The sequence below is a fragment of the Suillus bovinus genome (assembly GCF_016758785.1).
Source record: "Suillus bovinus strain UH-Sbo-P2 chromosome Unknown EDB93scaffold_46, whole genome shotgun sequence".
Taxonomy (NCBI): Eukaryota; Fungi; Basidiomycota; class Agaricomycetes; order Boletales; family Suillaceae; genus Suillus; species Suillus bovinus.
Genome location: NW_024542102.1, coordinates 141,398 through 160,128, shown reverse-complemented (window position 1 = coordinate 160,128; position 18,731 = coordinate 141,398). Strand labels below are relative to the sequence as shown.

Sequence of the window (18,731 nt, the reverse complement as noted above, 5' to 3'; positions counted from 1 at the left end):
GGGAGATTGAGTGCCGTGATAGCTCAACTGGAAGGGTAGCAGAATGTTGTTGCCTCTTTCGGTTTTCAAGGGTATTTGGGCTTGGCACTACATTATTTTTCGACCTTTTCACCTCCATGCAGTCGCAAATCGTTCATTAGACCTTTCAATATCGTGCTGCATGAATGTTGCGCTTTGGACGTTTTGAATCGCTGGCACTTACCAGTCCGAACGAGCTTGCTCTAGCGGCTGACATGGCGGCTGACTGCTTCATCAAAGCATATAAACAGCACTCTTCTAATATGGTCCTCCGGAACACCTTGGCCGCTCCTCACGAGGGTGAAGCAGTAAATACCGACGCTAGATCCGTCCAGGTTCACTTCGTTCGCAATGCAACGGCTCCTAAGTCTATTTCTCCTTCCGACATTCGCCTGTGCTACCATAGAACCTGTGTCCCCTGGTCCTGGCGACGTGTTCAGATCTGGATCAACTTGTTCCATCTCTTGGGGTACCGACCGGTCCGGATCCACCCAACCATGGAAAAACGCCACCATCTGTATGCAATTGCATTATTCGTCCTATTTTTATGTTTGACATTGGTTACTATACAGGCCTCATGTCCGGCTCCAACCTGAACATGTCAATGGTCACGACCGTCGTCGAGCACCTAGATGAGACTAGCATGTCATCGTATAACTGGCTATGCCCTGACGTGGCACCCAATGCAGCCATTTACTTCTACCAGGTATGGTGCATAGCCCCATACGGTCTTTCACTGAGACAGGTACACAAGTTTTCGAATAACGGGGTCGCGACTGGATCCACTTGGACCTCTAGATTCACAGTAAGCACAGTGGTAAATCCTCTTCGTGCAGATGCTGATTATGAAACTTTTAAGATTGCTTCGTATTCTGGCAACACCACTCTCCCTGAACACACCAAGCAACCTGGCGGGGCCCCTATCCCGTGGGGCGTTGGACATCTTGTAACCCCCAAGAGCACTAATCCGTCGAGCACAATTATTTCACCTCGCGGCCGTCCATCACCGATCCGTCCGTGCGAATCACCAAATCATCAATGCATGACATCCCTGGAAGACGCTTCGTCCTCCAAAACTAAAAGTTCCGCCAACCCCCCTCTTCGACAACGCATGGCCTCGCGCCCCACCGTACCAGACCAAGTCAAGCTCATGCGAGAGAGAAAACCTTCAAGCAGAGGTAGCCGCGGAGGCCCTGATCTGAGCGTGCATATCCTATGTGCTCTTGCAACATTGTGGCTGATGATTCTGTAGATCAACAACGTAGATATGGCTGTACTACTACCTGCCTGTAAAAATAAGCAATAGAAAAAGAGACTAAACATCTACAGTGCAAAGTAAAAGTGCACTATAAAATAATATGAACAGAAACTGATATAGACATGGCAAATACACAGATTAAAGCTGTGGTCCAGCCTTGATCTGATTGACCAGTGCTTCCCAATAGCTCCAGTCCGAAGCATCTACTTCCATCAAACCAGGATCTCCGGTCATTGTATTGTTGTTAGGTCCTATCCAGCCTGAGAATTCAGTACTACCAGGCCCTCCCCAAGGCATGCCTGCTGTCGCGTCGACCGCAGGACCTCCGCTGAAAGTGCTACACCAATGATCCAAGAGAGACTGAGCAGCGGATTCTTCCTCCCCACTCGGACTGCCACTGCCAGCGGGCGAGCTGAGCGTACCCGTACCGTCGTTAGATCCATTGTGCTGCAGACGCTGAATAGTAGGGGAATGCGTATAAGGAGGTGATAACGTGTATACTACAGGGGAAGACATCGTGGGAGACAAGGTATTTGGCGACGTTGTATCCATCGTGAAAGCTTGGCGCGCGGATGCAGGCAGAACAGAACGAGACATCGACATGGAGAAGATTGTGGAGTGCTGTTCCCCAGGATGCCCGTCCGTAGGTGAGCTTGCTCTATCCACGCCATGCGATGCACTTTCTGCCATTTGTGATGCGCGGCTCTTAAGAAACTCAATAGTCTTGAGCTCCCTCCGAGTTGTTTCATCCATCTCGCGCACGCCCTCGTGGTCCGCAAGGAAGCCATCCAAAATAGTGTGCATCATGTCTGCATCCTTGCCTTTGGGATGCAAAACTAGATAAATGCCACTAATCATCGCTGTTTGAAACTCTCTGTAGGCGTTGCTAAGAGAATCGCGGGTTTCTTTTGGCATTAAGTCGCGGAAGGCTTTGCGAACTTGGAAATCCTTGATCGAAGACTCGAAGCATGCCCTTCGGGAACGCAGGTAACGATCGCAACTCAATTTTCGCAATAAATATGGACGATGGAGGCCAACGCGAACGAACAAGACCTCGGTAATGAGGAGGAAGCGGTGAACCGGAATGAATTGTTTCGTCTCGTCGAGGGATGTGTCGGGATCCAATGAAAAGTGAGATGGTAAGTTGGAAACGAATTTTAAAAGGTCGTCATCCAGCGCCAAGACATCAGAATAATGACTGGGTGACTTGACCTTTTGAAAATGATGTACCATTCTTCCAATAATAGTGGCAAGCTGATGCCTGAGAATGACGAAGGTCATCAGTGTAGGGCTTGAAAGGGGAGGTGGATTGCGAATGATGGCAGGGGAAAAGTCGTCATCGATGTTCAAAGGCGGGAGGGTGGAAGTGTAATCGTCCTGAATAGCATGAGGTCTTCCAAGCACAAGTGCGTAGGAACGATCGGCGTGATAAAGATATGACCTTCAAAATTCCCTGAGTTTAGACCTTCAGGGAGGCATTGATATTCTCACCATATGCGGCGTCTATTTTCGACCTGAGCAGGATCAAGTCCCTATGCAAGCTAAATCAAAATGGGCATACCAATAAGATATTTACGAGCTTACCGTAGGTGCAGCATCACGATGGAATCCAAGTGCTTGAGCTGTTCGTACAGCAGCACCCAACTGACTCCAACACTCCGTAATGCGACGATCAAAAGTCAAGAATCGTGCGCTCTAGTGATTATGTCGGAACTCGGCGCCGCGTAGATAAACTTCGATACTTACGAGCAAGCGAGTGAGAACGATATCCAGTGAATCCGGTTGAATAGCTGCGGCAATAAGCAGAGAACGTCGAGCTATCCAGAAAACGCGTGGGCATAAAATACATCATAGTCCACCAATGACGTACAAGACCAGTAATATCTCAAAGATGTCACTCTTCTCGTTCGTGCGTCACCAGCGAGATGTTCAGGTGCCAATCGCACTGAAATCGCAAGCACCACGAACAACAACGGAAGGAAGCGTGCATCGTTAGTATTGGCACCCACCCCGTTGGCACAAAGAGACGCGTAGGCAGTCCGAAAGTCGGCCTCGCAAACGGGATATCTCGTCCAATTGCTACAATCGAGGGGGAAAAGGTCAAGACTAGACAACATATAGGACATCAACTAACATTGCAGCGAAATAATGATCGATGAGTACATCGGAAAACCGTTGTGGAGGGAGCTCCTGAAGGAGCTCCGATATTTTGTGCGGTGATACACCGCATTCTTGGACAAGACTCTTGAGGTTGTCAGCTGCTGAGGGTTCAGAGTCCTGTCGCACGGACTCGATTATCGAGGGAGTTGCTAAGGCTGATTTATGCTCGCCGTGACCAGTCCCATGCTGGCCGGAAGGCCCAGCATGGAGATTAGAAATGGAATGTGGAGAATCCCACTGTTCTTGAATCGAACTGGCAACGACGACGTTTGCCAGCTAGTGAAAAGGATGTCAGAGAATAGAACTAGCATGACCATCAAAACATTCACTTGCTCCAGAACGGAGGCGGGTGCTACACTTCCTGAGGCGCTATTGCCATACCACTTTCCACTGTGGAAGGTACCGCCACTTGGATCCTGCTCATCAGTTATCGAACGATTATCGTCATCTGGGCCTTCAGATGTAGAACTTTGGCGTCTGTCTGCAGCTGAATAGGAAGAATGAGACGGTGAACTGAAGTATTGGGGCAAAGCCTGCTCGATGATGTGCTCAAGCCTGGCTAAGCGGACGCTCAAATCTTGGTCTGTTTTTCCGGGGGTGTATGCTTTGCAAAGCTCAGGTACTTTTCGTGCTATACACTTGGGAAGACTGTCAGACGAGCGGGTAATAAACGGCATGAGAGACATACATGAGAGCACGGTATCTGCCGGTCGCACTGCCATGGGGAATATTTTAGCAATATGATTTGAATGAGAGTATGGACAAACCTTCTGTTTTCGACGGTGACATTCACCACAGGAGAAACTACGGACAAAATGGTTCTGGGTCGCTCTAAGCGCGCAAGGAAAAATGACAAACCTGACTCTAGATCTGGGTTTCTTGACCTGTATATGATCGCCATCCTCATCCTCAGTCTTCCTCCTCTTAAGACTAGAGGTTTCCGAAGCTGAAGAAGTGTTCTTGACCATGGATGAGCAGACGATGATCTTGGAAATTGAATAGAAAGATGAAGGGAGTGACAGGCAGATCAATGACTCCGTCTCCGATCTGCACGTGCAGGTGGCACTGCTGGCAGTCGTTAGCGCTTAGCCCCGGTTGCCATTGAGCGGCTTGACTCTGTCCGGATCGTTCACCAAAGGTTATCTCATATATATAATATAGTCTGTTTATCGCGATGGCCTCGATAACACCAATCGACTCGGACGTAGCGGTCATGATGGAACAACCGTCCTGGAAGAAAACTAAACTCTCTTTGGAGAGACCCTACAAGGATGACAAGGGAGAGCGCATACCCGTCCTTCTAGACATAGCTCCAGATGGAGCGCAAGTATTCGAGCCGTATGTCACGAAACCGTCGCTGTATTCTATTGCTAACCAAGCACGCATCAGTCCACAAGATCCCACGAAACTCTTGGGTGAAAACTTGAGACGCATATTCCTTGAGCGTGGCGCAGATTTTTTTGAGCGCCAAGATGCCCTGAGAGCTACCGGAGACTCGTCCATTCCTCAGGCGCCGGATACCAAAGATGACAAGGTTGAATCAGATCAGCAGGAGGAAGGTATTTCGAAAGCCCATATGAACCCGGAGGAATTATTCAAAATGCGCATGGAAATCATGCCACAGCTATTGTATGTGATCCTCCAGGCGGCAACGTCGGAAGTCTCATTCGCAAGCTAGTACGGCGCTGGGAGAGATGACGCATGCCAGGGAGCTGCTGTCATTGTTACTGGCTTCTTCTGCGCCAACTGATCCGTCCCCTATCCCTTCTTTACCTTCTTCTACGTTGACTGCAAGTATTGTCACGAAACCTTTGCCTATACCTTCAGTGGACGCATTTCATGCTCAGCTGACTATCGGTGGAAAGGACGAGGCTCTGAGAAAAGCTTCAAGTATATTCAAGGCCGCTGCAAGCAATCTGGAGAGAAGCCGCCTCCGAGGTCAAAGGTACTGGGTTGATGCACTCAGGACCCGGCGTGCCAATTGGGGATTGGTGCCTGCACCCCTCCCATTTGGTGCACCTACAGGCAAGGGTGCTGATAAAACGTCAAAGGACTTCTTTGTCTCTTTCGGACTAGAGGAATGTAAGCATCTGATCATGTTCACTGTCTTGAATTTAACCGTGTGTTCAGCCCCAGCTCACTTCAGACGAAGAGCGGTAGGACACATGGCAACATATGAAACTTCATCACATGTTCTTGTGTTTCCTCACCGTCAGCGAGTCCGCCTTCAAGTCTCTCTTATCATAACCGATCACAACGGCCTCTTTCGCGCTGCTTCCAACGGCATAACAAGCCTAACGGATGCGTCGTTGGAAGATTCGCTTAAAATTGCGCAAAGGGAAATGGTCGAGGAAGAACTTTTCTCTGTCTTGATTAAAGAGGCTAGTACTCTACCGACAGCGTCAGCACAAGTGGCTGAACGGCTAATCGTCATTGACGCCGCCCAAGGAATGGAACTCAAGTTTGAACTCGTGAGTTATCATCCTAGACCGAGATGAGGCGCTCAACTTATGTAGGTTGACGGTGATGCTGTCAATGCTCAAGAATCCAATAAGAGTGATGAACGTTTGTCCACTACTTGTAATCTCATATACTTCGCACTGCAGGGACTCCTCCTGTCTCTGCATGCTTCACAGAAATCTCAACGCCTATCATCAGCCAACACACAACATCCACCCTCGGTCTCCTCGAATAAGGCTCCTCTGTTGCAGCCCATTATCGACCTCCTTCAATATCAGGTGTTTTGTGACAGAATCAGAGTAGAGCTAGATAAAATGGTCTCTGCCTTGCTCAAGGCTGGTGTTTCATCCTCGTTACGATTCGATGCCGTAGGTGAGAGTGGGCATCAATTGGTGGAGCATTTTGTCGCCAATGAAACGGCAAGGAGGATAGGAGGCGAGGCTCTTCTCCGTATCGATGTTAGGTAAGTTGCGACCTGGAGCCCATTCCTGAGCATATAATCATGTTCCTCACAATAGGCAAACTCTTCGCTTGACGTTTCTTTCGCCATCATCTCTTACAGCCCATTTGCCACAAGCGACGCTGCCGATTGCGTCCATCCCTCAGCTAGTGCAGCTCCTTTCAGACGAAGTCGAAAGGTGCCTTCTCAACCGGTTGTGCGAAGTGGGCTCACAAGTTTGTGAACACATCGGTGCAACATGGTTTGTTGATTTTGTTAGCGGCAAAGCAGTCGGAAGATGGGAAGGAAATATATTGTGAGCATATTGCTATTACTCTTCCTCTTTCCAGCATAGGCTAAGGAGATTTGGAGGAACTTCCGCGTCATATTCGACAAGGACTTTGCTATCCACTCGTCGGCATACCGACTGAACAGAGCAAGTCACCAGTTAACATTACTAGAAACATACACTCCTGAGACCTCAGTTTCTCTCGTAGCATGGCTGCAAGAGCTGCTCGAGAAGACCATAGCAGAATGTTAAAAATGTTTTGGCTAATAATCGTGTTGCATGATATCATAAGCATATGACCTACTTGGCTGGGGGATGAAAATGTGAATCCAGAAAGTAAGTAAGAAGACGAAATTTTTTACTCCTCCTCCTCGTCGTCGGCAGCAACCTCGCCTCCTGAAGCCTTGAAAGCCTCGATCTTCGCCTGGATGCGAGCTCTGCGCTGCTCCAGCGAGAGTTTGGACGTCTTGTACTTCAGGCTCTCTGCCTTCCAGTCCTTGGTCTTTTCCGAAGGCTTGAAGGTGGGGTCCTCACGAATAGCGGCATATGCGTTAGTGTAGATTTCCTCGATATCCTCAGAACCAATATCATCCGCGAGATATGAAGAGAATTGTTTCTTGAAGCTGAGAAAAAACCATAAATGTCACATTTTCTCATGTTCCGTATGGAACGGCTTACCGCTCGTCATCTTCCTCCTCGAGCGACTCCATATACTCGGCAACGTGGCCACCAAAGATGTACTTCTTGAGCACTTCACTATCGAGAGACTTGCTCTCTGGGTCGTACCCAGGGAAACGCTTGTCAGAGTGGGGGATAAATATACCACCGTCACTTGCGCCTTTCATTGCGCCGAAAACACGGTGGCCAGTGGAAGTGCGCTTGAGACCAACATCGAGGTAGCACTTGAAAGGTCGTGGAGCATCTTCATCGTCTAATGCCTCAGTCAATGTCAAGGAGCCGTCAGGCTCCGCAACACCCTCGTATTTATCGGCAAGACCCAGCTTTGTCAATGCACGGCGAGCGCACAGAAGACCAGTTGCGTATGCTAAGGTATCCATCAAATATCATACAGCGAATTACAGGGAAAAATCGTACCAGCAGTCCAGTTAGTGAGACCGTGGTTGATTCCGTATCTTGACAGCTCTTGTGACCGTGCAGCAGTCAAGACGAAGTCGCCTTGTAGACGTGCATATACGATCTGGACAATGATGTCCCGGTTCGTGAAGCGCACTACTAGACGGTATTTTGGTGCATTGCTTTCCAGCTGTTAGAACATGTCGCAGTTCTTCATACTGCGATAACTCACTACTTGTTTTTAGCCTGGGTCACGAGGCGTTTGCGGGCATAGTCTAAGTAGACCTTAGTACATGCAATCAAGAAAATGCACAGCATGCTCACAGTCGGTCTTTCCCTCTCTTCTACGGCGGTACTTCACCTGGAAGCGGGAGAAGTAGGCATCGGACTTCACCTTTTTGACGAACGGCATCTAGTGGGAATTGTCAGTTGACTGCACATATGCATCCTGGGCAGCTATCGTCCATCCATCGGGAGCTGGCAATATTTATACAACCCCATCATTGTACCCAGTTATTAAGGACTGGACGGTTCCACAGGACGGTGAACAGTCATAGAGACATACCTTGGGGATCTTGAGGACGGCGGGGACAGCGAGTACGCCTTTCAATCAAAGTTTTCGAGAGCGGTTATTTACCTTTGTTTATTTACCTATTTAATTAGATTTTGATTATTTTTATTGGTTATCGATGTGGTAAGTGAGGTGATAGCCCCGGGATAACCGACTTCTCACTGTACCAACATCAACGCACCATGGACTCGCAGTATTCTCAATTCAGCCAACAGCAACAGGCTTATGATGTTAATCCTTACCACCAGCCTTACCAAGGTCCCATGTATCCTTTGCCCGGATCTTCGTCGAACCACAGCGCACCTGTTCCAGCGAATGCGTACGAATATGATGTCGGCATACTTGCGCAACAGAGTGTCTATGTTCCTGGGGCTATGATCGACAAGCGTGGAGGTGCTGGTGGGAAACTTGCAAAGGGCGGAAAGCGCACCACCGTGCTTCGTAAGGGTGGTGGAAAGGTCTGGGAAGATCAGACTCTTCTAGAATGGAATCCATGTAAGTGTGCCACTTGGTACGAAAGTCAGTCACTGATAACCTTTATCGTAGCTTGGTTCCGCTTGTTCGTAGGAGATCTTAGCAACGATGTTTCCGATGATGTCCTTGCAAATGCCTTCAATAAATATACATCTTTCCAGAAAGCCCGCGTCATACGCGACAGGTTAAGCCAGAAGGTTTGGACGTTTCCCTGTGCTCTACAAACTTTGCTGACAAGACATTATTAGGCCAAGTATGGCTTTGTCGCCTTTTCAGATCCAGAAGATTTCCTCAAAGCTTGGAAAGAGATGGATGGTGAGAACTACTCTTGTCCAATTCTCTGCGATCTCGCTGACAACCATATTCCAGGCAAATATGTAGGTAACCGTCCAGTCAAGCTCAAGAAGGCGGATGATACTGCTATCCGACCTGTAGAGATAGGGCACCGAAAGGCTAGACAGCTCGAAAAGGACTTGAAGAAGAATAGAGGCAAGCCATACTAATCGATTGCCGCTGTGCGTTTGGACGACGTGGCTGGTCTGCGAAGACATTGCCAGTATGTTTTATTTTTTGATACTGGAGCGCAGCTCACCGTGTTATGTATTTCGACTATGCAATTATGATGATGGACACCATGCTAAGGCCACACAATGATAGTGGGTACTATTCCTTGACTCCTCGCATATCCGCTTCGTTTTCTGTATTTCACAGTCAGGCCTACTATGCGCGCGCTTTCTTCAAATGGCTTGAATGGCTTGTTAAGCAAGCATATGCAAGGTAAGCAAGGTGGACACTGTCGACCACCTGCGTGAAGTTGCTGTAAGCACGCTGGCTTACTGGGGTTCTCATAAATCTACATAAATACTGTCCGCGATACTGAAGCATAAGCTTTCAGTATTACTGCCTTTTGGCGTGACGGCTAAGCGGACGACAGTCTTGACTAAGTTACAGCCAAATGCTCGTTGTTGTAGAAATTTTGTAGTCGTATGCATAGACTTATAGCTGTTAGACTACAAGAATGAAGATAGTTGTCAAATTTTCTTTGAAGGTTTTGAAGAGCAATCGACCAGTGCGACTCGGACGATATTAAGCACGTGCTTTCATGATGGAATATATATACTACTTAATAAGTAGGACCATGTATTTGTGCACCAGCCATTAGCCAGATACTCAATCATGGACATTGACAAGCTTTTCAAAGTAAGGGGGTCGTCTTACACTCTCGTGTGCATGTTGTGACGTTTACGCGTTCCAGGTGCCCAGGCTTCCTACAGGCTCAAAGCGGAAGATGCCAGATAATCCTACCCCGGAGATGCTAAAGAAGATGCGTATCGACACTCCCTCAAATGGGGATTCGGCCATGGACGTTGACATCCCTGAAAGCAGCTCGGCGCCTCGCCGACAGTCGCGACGCGCAACTGTAGAAGACGGGGACGACAATATGATTGACAACTCGTTTGCTCCAGGGGGTGACGCGGACTACTTTGCCGAAGAGGATGAAGAAGGGCGGTTCTACGGAGGAGGACTGACTTCGGAACAGAAGCAAATATTGAGTATCTTTGAGAGTGCTGAAGGAGAGGGAACGACAGAAGACGTGAGGGCATACAAAAATCTTGCGAAATGCGTAAATATTGACATGACATGAAGCCAGAAGGAATATCGATCACAAGCATAAGAAGGACGTTACTGAAGTTTGAGCGAGCTGCCAACAAAAACCAAGACCAACGCTCGAAGTACCCGGATGACCCGTCAAAGTAATTTACATTGGACATCTTATGGTTTTAGGGCTGATTATACCTACGCTGTTGCAGGTTCATCGACTCTGAAGCAGACCTCGATAGTGCGCTTAAATCTCTTTTGTCTTTGGCACAGTCTCCTGTGCTGGCCTACCCAGAACTCGTGCGCTCCGGTTCTGTCACTTTACTCATTGGACTCCTCAGCCATGAAAACGCCGATATCGTCATTGATGTTGTTGATGTGATTCACGAGCTGACCGACGAAGATGTTGGGAATGAATTAGAAGACGAGGAGGAACTACAGGAAGCGCAGGCAGCGCTGAAGGCCCTTATTGAAGCTCTGGTTTGTTCCGACATTCTGACATGGTTTTCTGTCTCAAGTGTTCCACCCCACGCAGCTAGAGAATTCAATCTTGGAGTTACTCGTTGATAACCTTTCGCGTTTAAACGAGATTGAAGAAGCAGACAAACAGGGTGTCTTCCATGTTCTCGGTATTCGTGCCCGAATCTCTCATCATTCATTGCTGACCTACGTTTCAGGCATATTTGAAAACATACTTGGCTTTAACCCTGACCTTTCCCTTTTACTAGTATCGAAGACCAAGATGATGGAGTGGTTACTCAATCGCGTACAGTCGAAGACTCACGATGAAAACCGTGGCTATTCCGCAGAAATGCTTTCTATTCTGTTACAGAATAATGCAGTGAACCGTCAAGATTTTGGCAAGAAAGATGGTGTCGAGATCATCCTTAACGTTCTTTCTGTAGGTCGCAGTTGACTATTACAAACTTTGTTGTTAATTCCTATGATACAGCAATTTCGAAGGCGTGACCCAGTAGATGCGGACGAGACCGAATTTATGGAGAATTTGTTCGACGCTCTTTGTTCCGCGTTGGCCGAGCCTGAAGTCAAGTCATTTTTCCTCGCGAGCGAAGGCGTCGACCTCATGCTTCTTATGATGCGGTGAGTGCATCCTTGAGATGTTGACGCATTACTGACATGTGCCGTTGGTAGAGAGAAATTGCAATCAAAATTGAGAGCAATCAAAACTCTCGACTATGCGATGTCCGGCGCAGCAGGCACCGCCATTTGTGCAAACTTTATCGAGGCCCTTGGATTGAAGACGCTCTTTGCTGCTTTTATGGGCAAGGTACAGATGCAGTGCTCTCAGTGTGGTTCAAACTGATCAAGCATATTCCGTAGGGTTCAAAAAAATCCAAATCCAATGCACCAGCAGCAGCTTCCGAAGATACCTCACATATCCTTGGCATTATCTCCTCATTATTTTCAAACACTCCATCAGACTCTCCAGATCGAATACGTCTGCTTGCCAAGTTTGTGGAAAATAACTATGAAAAAGCCGACAAACTACTCGAGGTGCGGGAAAATGCTCTTAATCGTCTAAAAGTTGTGGACGCGGAGATCGCGGCGGAGAAAAAGGTATGTACCTTGTAACATTTGCTAACGAACATCCAGTCCGAACGCTGAAGTGTAGGAAACACTTGCTGACGGCGGTGAAATCGAGTCAGAAGACGAGGATCTGTTTTATCTGCGCCGACTGGAAGGCGGACTATTCACACTGCAAACAGTCGATTACATCCTCGCATGGGTAGTCATGGAGGATGATGGAGTAAGCAACATTTTTAGACAACTCGTGATAGCTAAGTCGAATAACCGTGACACTCCAGATTCGCGGCCATATCACACAAATGCTTGAGCGCAAGAACCAGTCCCTGAAAGATGTCATCTCAACCCTTGAGATACACCGCGACAACCTCGACGCTGACACTCAAAGCAATGGCGCAACCACTGATCACGCTCCCGAGGGCGGAGCACTGTCACAAAAGGAGATCCTCCAACATCTTATCGACTTCCTGCATGAATGCTCATGACGGACATGGGGCATTAAAATATATAGCAATATGTGCATAGAATACAAGTTGTATGGCCTGCTATGCAGCAGTCAGTGTAGCGGACGCGAAAATCATTTCGAGTGCGCCTTTTGTTTTGACAAGTTCTTTTTGGAACCGAATCTCGGCAAGGACTTTCTTTCGAAGTCGCATGAAGAGTGAATCGATGAGAGGTGACTGTCCAAGAACCGGTGTGTACATCTCTGCATAGATATGTCAAGCCAGCAAAGATGCAAGACGACCAATCACGTACCGATGACTAGACTTGAGACGTCGGACACCATTTCACCAAAACGGGGATCAGTGACATGCTTCACAAGAAGACACAAGACTGGTTCCAAAAGAACATCATCTCGACCTGCCAATGCGCTCCGAAGGCCGTCACGATGTATCAGTTCTTGTATCAGAGAGAAAGCCGTTGTCGGTGGGACATTCTATGAGGCGGATCAACATCGAATTTCGCAACCATAATGAACGAGCATCACCTTTCTGAGCACCGAATCCAAAGCTGCTGAATATTTGAACCCTTTCAAGAGCCTGTCGTACTCTTTCAGACGCTTTGCTCTTCTGCTTTCGATTCTCAACTCGTCCACATCTCCGGTAGGTTTAGGCTTGATTTTTGACTTTGTGCGTCCTTGACCAATTGCAGGAAGGGCGCCCCCTAAGAATGTCTCGAAGGCCCCAGATTTTAAAGCAGCAGCGAAGGGCTGATCCGCGGCTTCTGAAGCTTTTGGCTGTCTGCGTCTAACCGAGAGCGTGCCATCTGACATTCCCGCAGCGATATGAGTTTCATCCGGCTGCACTAATGTTAAGAAAGGAACACGACAATAAAGTAGAACTTTACATACGGAAATGGCAAGACAAAGAACAGGCGCAGGGTATCGCATGGTATGCACAACCTTGTACGAGCTGACATCATAAACCTTCACCATATGATCCAAACTTCCCGTCAACAGACGACCCGCGGAGCTATCAAATGCTAGCGAGGTGATAGTCTTCTGATGATTCGAAAATGCACGTAAACAACGGCCACCAGCGACCAAGTCCCAGAGGCGCAAGATAGGACCTGCGGTGGACAAGGCCATCGTACCAGATGGGAACATTTTGACTTGCTCGACTGGTACTGCACTCGAGGTATCCCCGCCACCCATTATCATCTCGCATTGACTGGTGCGCGTGTCGAATAATCTCATAGTCGCATCATAAGAACCAGTAAGGATGAGGTGCGGATTCGACGTCGAAACTTCACCAGAGCGGACATAGTCGGTGTGTGCATGGAACGTGACTACTTCAGTTTGTGAGGGGACGTCCCATAATTTTACGGTTGTGTCGTCTGAACAGGAGAGTACTTGGGTGGGTGCGAGGACGGAGAATTTAGTGACGTGTACTGGTTGCTTATGCGAGTCCAATGTACGAAGGATGGCGCGTGAATTGATGTCAAAGACCTGCGAGCGGATTAATCAGGGATGGCACAGTGAGAATATACCGTGAGTATGCGATCATACCTGCACGAGACCTGTATCATCACCTGCGACGACGAGCTTCCCGTCAGGACGGATGTTACCACTGCGTGCGACATCCTTGAAGCGCGAGATTGTCTTTGTCACTTTCTGAGTTCGGGGTGCATAAATCTGAACACGCGTTGCTGCTGTTACAGCATACCTATGAGGTTTAGAAAGAGAGAACTGGATAGATGTGACTGGTGCGTATTCCTTGATGAACACTGGGTGTTTGAATTGACGCCAATATCTTGACTCTGGACTATGCTTAGCCGCAGCTGGCCGAGCATGCCTCTGTACGACTACCGGCTGATAGTCCATGTAGTAGAGATAATTCGGGATTCGGATGACAATATTTTTGTATCCCACGGCATGATGATCAGTGATTGTACATAAAGATCAAAGGCTCGAAGATATCTCTTACCTCAACTTCGATCTCCTTCGTCGGAACCCCCTTTTTCTTTTCTCTACACCTTTATTATATCGGTTCGAAAATGCTTCTTTACGAAGACATCATCTCCGGCGATGAGATGTTTTCCGATGCGTTCCCCATGTATGCTCCAATCTTGGCGCTCGCCTATCACTATCATATACTGACTACTACAAAAAAAACCAGGAAACTTATAGACAACATCGCCTATGAAGTCGATTGTCAGATGATCGTAGTCAAGGAGGGCGATGTCGATATCGGTATGCGTCCGGTCAAAAGAAAAAAGAACATGGCTCATCTACTTGGTTTTCTAGGTGCTAACCCTTCAGCTGAAGAACAGGAAGAGGTACTCGAGGAAGGAGCGGTTAAAGTCAACAACATCGCCCATTCCTTCCGTCTTCAAGCCACCGTCTACGATAAAAAAGCATATCTTTCTCATCTCAAGGTATCGTGTCATCACTGCTATACCTATGGAGATCGAAATTGATGGGGATGTTCATGTTAGGGTTACATGAAGGCTGTAGCGGACAAATTGGCAGAGAAGGGAGATCCTAATGCTGTCACTGAATTCAAGGCCAAAGCAAATGACTTTGCCAAGAAGATAGTCGGTAATTTCAAAGACTATGAATTCGTACGTTGTGCTTTGCCCCTTATAAGCGTTAACGAACGAAATTTCAGTACATTGGCGAGAACATGAACCCTGATGGAATGGTAGCCCTGTTGAACTACCGGGTGAGTTGCAATGTTAGAATAAACGATGTCGTATTCTCAAATGATTTATCATCTCAGGAGGATGGGGTTACCCGTACGTGTTTTCTGTCAAGCACCGTCATCATGATCATCACACCTCAACAGCCTACTTCACCTTCTGGAAGCACGGTCTCAAGGAAGTCAAACTGTAATACTTATGTTGAATCAATGCCTCCCGCCATTTATATTAGAGCAATCATACGAATCTGCTCCACTTTGCGCTCTCATGAATATTGAATACATGCAAGAGATAAGATAGCAATAGAGGTGAAACCACTGCACACAAATTACAGTTCGTCATGGACCTCCTGCGGTGCCTTAAATGTAGCCTGCGACTCATTTTCAGGAGCCTTGGCAGAAGGCTTCAAGCTGTTCTTGGCATGCTCCTGCACGTACGCAATGAGAGATTCCAACTCCCGGTCCCCATTGTATTCAAGGAACTCCCGTGATCCTGCAGGCTTGAATTTGAGGGTGGGGAATCCGCTGATACGGAATGGGGCTGAAGCTGGGAGATCATTTTCTTGGGACTCCATCTTTGCACTGCAAATATGAATGAGGTTTGTTGTTGTTGACAATATTGGAGGAAAGGAGTGGACGTACATGGTCAACTGATCTTTCACATCAGCAAAGTGATCACCGAGGGAATCCCAGATGGGCTTCAAGCGCTTGCAGTGACCGCACCTAAACAGGTCTTGAATGAGACGTGTCATGAACCATGACCATTGCAACGCACCAGGTAGCATAAAATTCAATAAACACATCCTTGGACTCATCATACGCAACTTCATCGAACTGGTCACTGACGAGCGTGAACACGCTCTCATTCTGACTCTCAGGAATCGGTTGGCTCTTGAGCTTAGGAGGAAGCGTCCCGGCAAGGTACTCGCCGACCATAGCAGACACAGCCTCAGCCTCCAGAGGCTTGTTCTGGTCGTAGGGGTACTTGAGCTGTTCCTCAATGTTTTGAATGACAAAACTTGGCCACTTGGGCTCAGCAAGGTTCAAAGCCTTTGCATGATCCCCGAACTTGGTCGCATCTAGCCATACAAAGTTGACCTTGCCGCGGTACTTGGCAGCAACAGGCTTGAGAGCAGCTATCGTCTCGTCTTTCTTCCCGTCTGTGGGGTCCAAGAACAAGTATGCGATGGGTTTGCCGCTGCCAGCGTACATGGCGTACGTCTCTCCGTTCACCTCACCAAGGATAGGAATAGCCAGCTGCTGAACCCATGCTTCGAGCTCAGCGGTGGTAGCTGCAGATGGCGGGTACGGGTACTCGGTGGCGTGTTCGTCAAAGTTGCGGTAGACGACGATGGCGGGGGGAGTGACGCCTGCAGCTGCAATAGCTGCAGCGTCAGAGGTAATACCAAAGAGATACTCGTCACGAAGCTTTTCTGCTGTTGCGCTGAATTCGGGAGCGGGGGCCTTTGCTGTGGTAGAGACATAGGCAAGGACGACGAGCTTGTCAGCGTTTTGGAATTCAGTGAGGTTGGAGGCGGTGACGGCAGAAACGGCAGGGAGGTCTTGTCTACGGGTAATGTTAGTAGAGAAGAACGGGTGACGGAAGGGTAGATATCGTACCTGAGCATGTAATTGATGATGCCGTCTGCCTTACGGGGACCGGAATACTCGGTGGGTTCACCGTGGCGGAAGATTTTCAGGGTGCTGTGCAGGGATGGTCAGTGTGCGAGAAGGAAGATTTCAAACGATATGGACTTACGGGTAACCCTGGACGCCATGGGACTGGCAAAGGTCTGCCTGGTCGACACAGTCGACTTTGGCAAGTTTGATGTCCTTCTCCTTGAGTGCGGTGGCCGCCTCCTCGTAGTGGGGAGCAAGAGCTTTACAGTGGCCACACCTATAGCGACAGTCAGCGAGAATTTGCGCAGAAGGACAACGAAAAGGTACCATGGAGCATAGAACTCGACTAGAATCAAAGGCTCTGAGTTGACAGCAGAAGTAAAGGTGTCCTTTGTAAGGACGAGCACATCGGAGGACTCAGCAGAGTCCTCAGCTGATGCCAAAGAGGCAAAAGCGATGGCGGAGGCCACGGACACGAGAGAAGAGAGGCGCATTGGACGATGCTTTAGTGAAAGTTGACTGTCAATAAAGTGTAACGAAGCAGGTTTTATAATGCAAGTAGGTGTATACGTGTCACTCGCGCGATTTAGTATTGCCGATTTGTTAATGAAGGTCGTCAGTGCCAAGTGGCACTGTATTCTGGATAATCTGCTTTGGAACAAATTCGAGTGCCACGTAGTCTACTGTATAATTTAGAGTCCAAGCAACTATATTGACAACAAAGCTCAATGTATCATGTATCATGCGATTAGAGTAAGACTATGTACATCGAGGGTCAGGTTATAAAGTGGACAGGTCGAAATCGCTGCCAGTGCTTCGACCATTGGCATATTGCCTTGTGGCTGAGACGAACGGACGTGGCTGAGGGAAATCAGTTACGGGAAATGTATGTGAACCAGAAGTTGGAGGGGGAGAAGGTACTGGTGAACAATGATAAATTATGGCCCACAGTGGAGCACAGATACAACTTACTTTTGCGAGATGGAGGTGTCCTAGCACTACCATTTATGGAGGGCCGTTCGACAGATAAAGCGGGAGGTTCAATGACTGGTGTTAAAACGGTACGGGGTCTAGGAGGGGCAGATACAGGAGGTCTTAGAGGAGCAGACGGAGGGGGAGGTGGACGGGAAGGTGGAGGGCGATGTACAGGCGGAAATTGTGGAGGGGAACCAGCTTCTGACAAAGGTCGGATACGAGCTGGAGGAGCTCTGGGACCTTCGGATACAGGTGGCCTACGAGAGGGTGGAGGGGGGACTGCTCGAGCCGGAGAGCCGGTAGTTGACAAGGGTCTGGCTGGAGGAGGAGGTGGGGCTTTCCTTACAGGCGGAACTGGAGGACTAGAACGTGGTGCTGGACTAGCAGGGGGAGAAGAAGGTCGAGCAGGTGAAGAGGCAGGACGAGCAGGTGGTGGCGGTGGACGGGCCGGGAAAGAAGGAGGAGCAGGGACGGCTGTCCTTGCAGGGGGTGGTGGTCGACGCGGTGGGGGAGGTGGTGTGGGAGTATTTCTAGAAGGAGCAGATCTTAAAGGTAGTGACGGAGCAGATCGGTTTGGCAGTGATGATGCAGATCGGTTTGGCAGTGAAGGAGCAGATCGGTTTGGCAGGTGAAGGAGCAGATCGATTAGGAAGCACGGGTGGTGCAGGTGCAGGAGGAGGACCTCTAGCAGGAGGAAGTGCAGATGTCCTAGCAGTAGGGGATGGCTTTCCTAGCGTGGGAGGTCAATCGAAGCATTAGAAGATGAATGACACCGACATACCCAAATTATTACTAGACTTCAATTTAGGAACACCTCCAGCAAACAATCCACCAAGTTGAGGTCCTCCTCCCATCGATGGCGCTCCACGTGAAGCAGCAGCAGCAGCAATACCACCACCACCACCACCACCACCATTCGCCTTTCCGTCAATCACAGGAGCACTCCGGTCATGTGTTTCGGTTTTCTTCAGCTTCCTGCCCATCTGAATCTGTTTCAACAGTTCAGAGGACGCCATCGTAGATCGTGGTCCTAGTGTAGTGTCAATCCGCCGCTGCAGTCACAGTTCACATGTCACAACCAAGTACTCATCCCGTGGTGCACCTTTACT

At 48.6% G+C, this 18,731-nt stretch overlaps 10 protein-coding genes across 10 annotated transcripts; 5 read left to right on the top strand and 5 right to left on the bottom strand.

Annotated features, from left to right (window-relative positions):
• Positions 1 to 381: 381 nt before the first annotated feature.
• Positions 382 to 985, top strand: EDB93DRAFT_1058289 (uncharacterized protein; the record flags this gene model as incomplete). The annotated part of the gene is made up of 4 exons (XM_041444782.1): positions 382 to 535; positions 591 to 724; positions 773 to 823; positions 878 to 985. Coding segments are annotated over 4 exons (447 nt in total), but the record flags the coding sequence as incomplete, so codon positions are not given.
• Positions 986 to 1,342: 357 nt separating this feature from the next.
• EDB93DRAFT_622877 (fungal-specific transcription factor domain-containing protein) lies at positions 1,343 to 4,492 on the bottom strand. Its single transcript, XM_041456900.1, has 10 exons — positions 4,295 to 4,492; positions 4,204 to 4,240; positions 4,125 to 4,151; positions 3,766 to 4,074; positions 3,411 to 3,712; positions 3,147 to 3,355; positions 3,023 to 3,093; positions 2,861 to 2,971; positions 2,768 to 2,808; positions 1,343 to 2,717 (listed from the first exon to the last, which is right to left on the bottom strand). Exons 1-10 carry the CDS (start codon positions 4,402 to 4,404, stop codon positions 1,415 to 1,417), a joined length of 2,520 nt encoding a protein of 839 aa, XP_041305628.1. The 5' UTR covers positions 4,405 to 4,492; the 3' UTR covers positions 1,343 to 1,414.
• A 1-nt stretch (position 4,493) lies between these two features.
• Positions 4,494 to 7,087, top strand: EDB93DRAFT_622871 (subunit 17 of mediator complex-domain-containing protein). The gene is made up of 7 exons (XM_041456899.1): positions 4,494 to 4,774; positions 4,826 to 5,065; positions 5,115 to 5,518; positions 5,567 to 5,907; positions 5,953 to 6,359; positions 6,415 to 6,651; positions 6,708 to 7,087. Exons 1-7 carry the CDS (start codon positions 4,611 to 4,613, stop codon positions 6,874 to 6,876), a joined length of 1,962 nt encoding a protein of 653 aa, XP_041305627.1. The 5' UTR covers positions 4,494 to 4,610; the 3' UTR covers positions 6,877 to 7,087.
• On the bottom strand, positions 6,983 to 8,110 carry EDB93DRAFT_1241695 (60S ribosomal protein L5; the record flags this gene model as incomplete). The annotated part of the gene is made up of 5 exons (XM_041451911.1): positions 6,983 to 7,247; positions 7,303 to 7,669; positions 7,720 to 7,880; positions 7,931 to 7,973; positions 8,023 to 8,110. 5 exons carry the CDS (start codon positions 8,108 to 8,110, stop codon positions 6,983 to 6,985), a joined length of 924 nt encoding a protein of 307 aa, XP_041305626.1.
• Positions 8,111 to 8,451: 341 nt separating this feature from the next.
• EDB93DRAFT_1089312 (RNA-binding domain-containing protein) lies at positions 8,452 to 9,246 on the top strand (the record flags this gene model as incomplete). The annotated part of the gene is made up of 4 exons (XM_041446201.1): positions 8,452 to 8,764; positions 8,816 to 8,940; positions 8,992 to 9,058; positions 9,113 to 9,246. 4 exons carry the CDS (start codon positions 8,452 to 8,454, stop codon positions 9,244 to 9,246), a joined length of 639 nt encoding a protein of 212 aa, XP_041305625.1.
• Positions 9,247 to 9,875: 629 nt separating this feature from the next.
• EDB93DRAFT_622196 (Catenin-beta-like protein) lies at positions 9,876 to 12,402 on the top strand. The gene is made up of 11 exons (XM_041456895.1): positions 9,876 to 9,943; positions 9,999 to 10,337; positions 10,391 to 10,497; positions 10,555 to 10,822; positions 10,878 to 10,971; positions 11,020 to 11,243; positions 11,295 to 11,443; positions 11,495 to 11,630; positions 11,684 to 11,920; positions 11,976 to 12,110; positions 12,169 to 12,402. Exons 1-11 carry the CDS (start codon positions 9,920 to 9,922, stop codon positions 12,370 to 12,372), a joined length of 1,917 nt encoding a protein of 638 aa, XP_041305624.1. The 5' UTR covers positions 9,876 to 9,919; the 3' UTR covers positions 12,373 to 12,402.
• Positions 12,330 to 14,259, bottom strand: EDB93DRAFT_622384 (WD40 repeat-like protein). Its single transcript, XM_041456896.1, has 5 exons — positions 13,896 to 14,259; positions 13,239 to 13,835; positions 12,876 to 13,187; positions 12,644 to 12,824; positions 12,330 to 12,593 (listed from the first exon to the last, which is right to left on the bottom strand). The coding sequence occupies exons 1-5, from the start codon at positions 14,208 to 14,210 to the stop codon at positions 12,433 to 12,435; spliced, it is 1,566 nt and encodes a 521-aa protein (XP_041305623.1). The 5' UTR covers positions 14,211 to 14,259; the 3' UTR covers positions 12,330 to 12,432.
• Positions 14,260 to 14,282: 23 nt separating this feature from the next.
• Positions 14,283 to 15,288, top strand: EDB93DRAFT_1158871 (Mss4-like protein). The gene is made up of 7 exons (XM_041449977.1): positions 14,283 to 14,442; positions 14,506 to 14,579; positions 14,634 to 14,764; positions 14,825 to 14,950; positions 14,998 to 15,051; positions 15,109 to 15,124; positions 15,175 to 15,288. The coding sequence occupies exons 1-7, from the start codon at positions 14,384 to 14,386 to the stop codon at positions 15,219 to 15,221; spliced, it is 507 nt and encodes a 168-aa protein (XP_041305622.1). The 5' UTR covers positions 14,283 to 14,383; the 3' UTR covers positions 15,222 to 15,288.
• On the bottom strand, positions 15,289 to 17,246 carry EDB93DRAFT_1158870 (thioredoxin-like protein). The gene is made up of 6 exons (XM_041449976.1): positions 16,975 to 17,246; positions 16,787 to 16,924; positions 16,648 to 16,731; positions 15,803 to 16,594; positions 15,670 to 15,750; positions 15,289 to 15,609 (listed from the first exon to the last, which is right to left on the bottom strand). The coding sequence occupies exons 1-6, from the start codon at positions 17,139 to 17,141 to the stop codon at positions 15,357 to 15,359; spliced, it is 1,515 nt and encodes a 504-aa protein (XP_041305621.1). The 5' UTR covers positions 17,142 to 17,246; the 3' UTR covers positions 15,289 to 15,356.
• EDB93DRAFT_1158869 (uncharacterized protein) lies at positions 17,247 to 18,638 on the bottom strand (the record flags this gene model as incomplete). The annotated part of the gene is made up of 3 exons (XM_041449975.1): positions 17,247 to 17,567; positions 17,620 to 18,306; positions 18,404 to 18,638. 3 exons carry the CDS (start codon positions 18,636 to 18,638, stop codon positions 17,428 to 17,430), a joined length of 1,062 nt encoding a protein of 353 aa, XP_041305620.1. The 3' UTR covers positions 17,247 to 17,427.
• Positions 18,639 to 18,731: the final 93 nt, after the last annotated feature.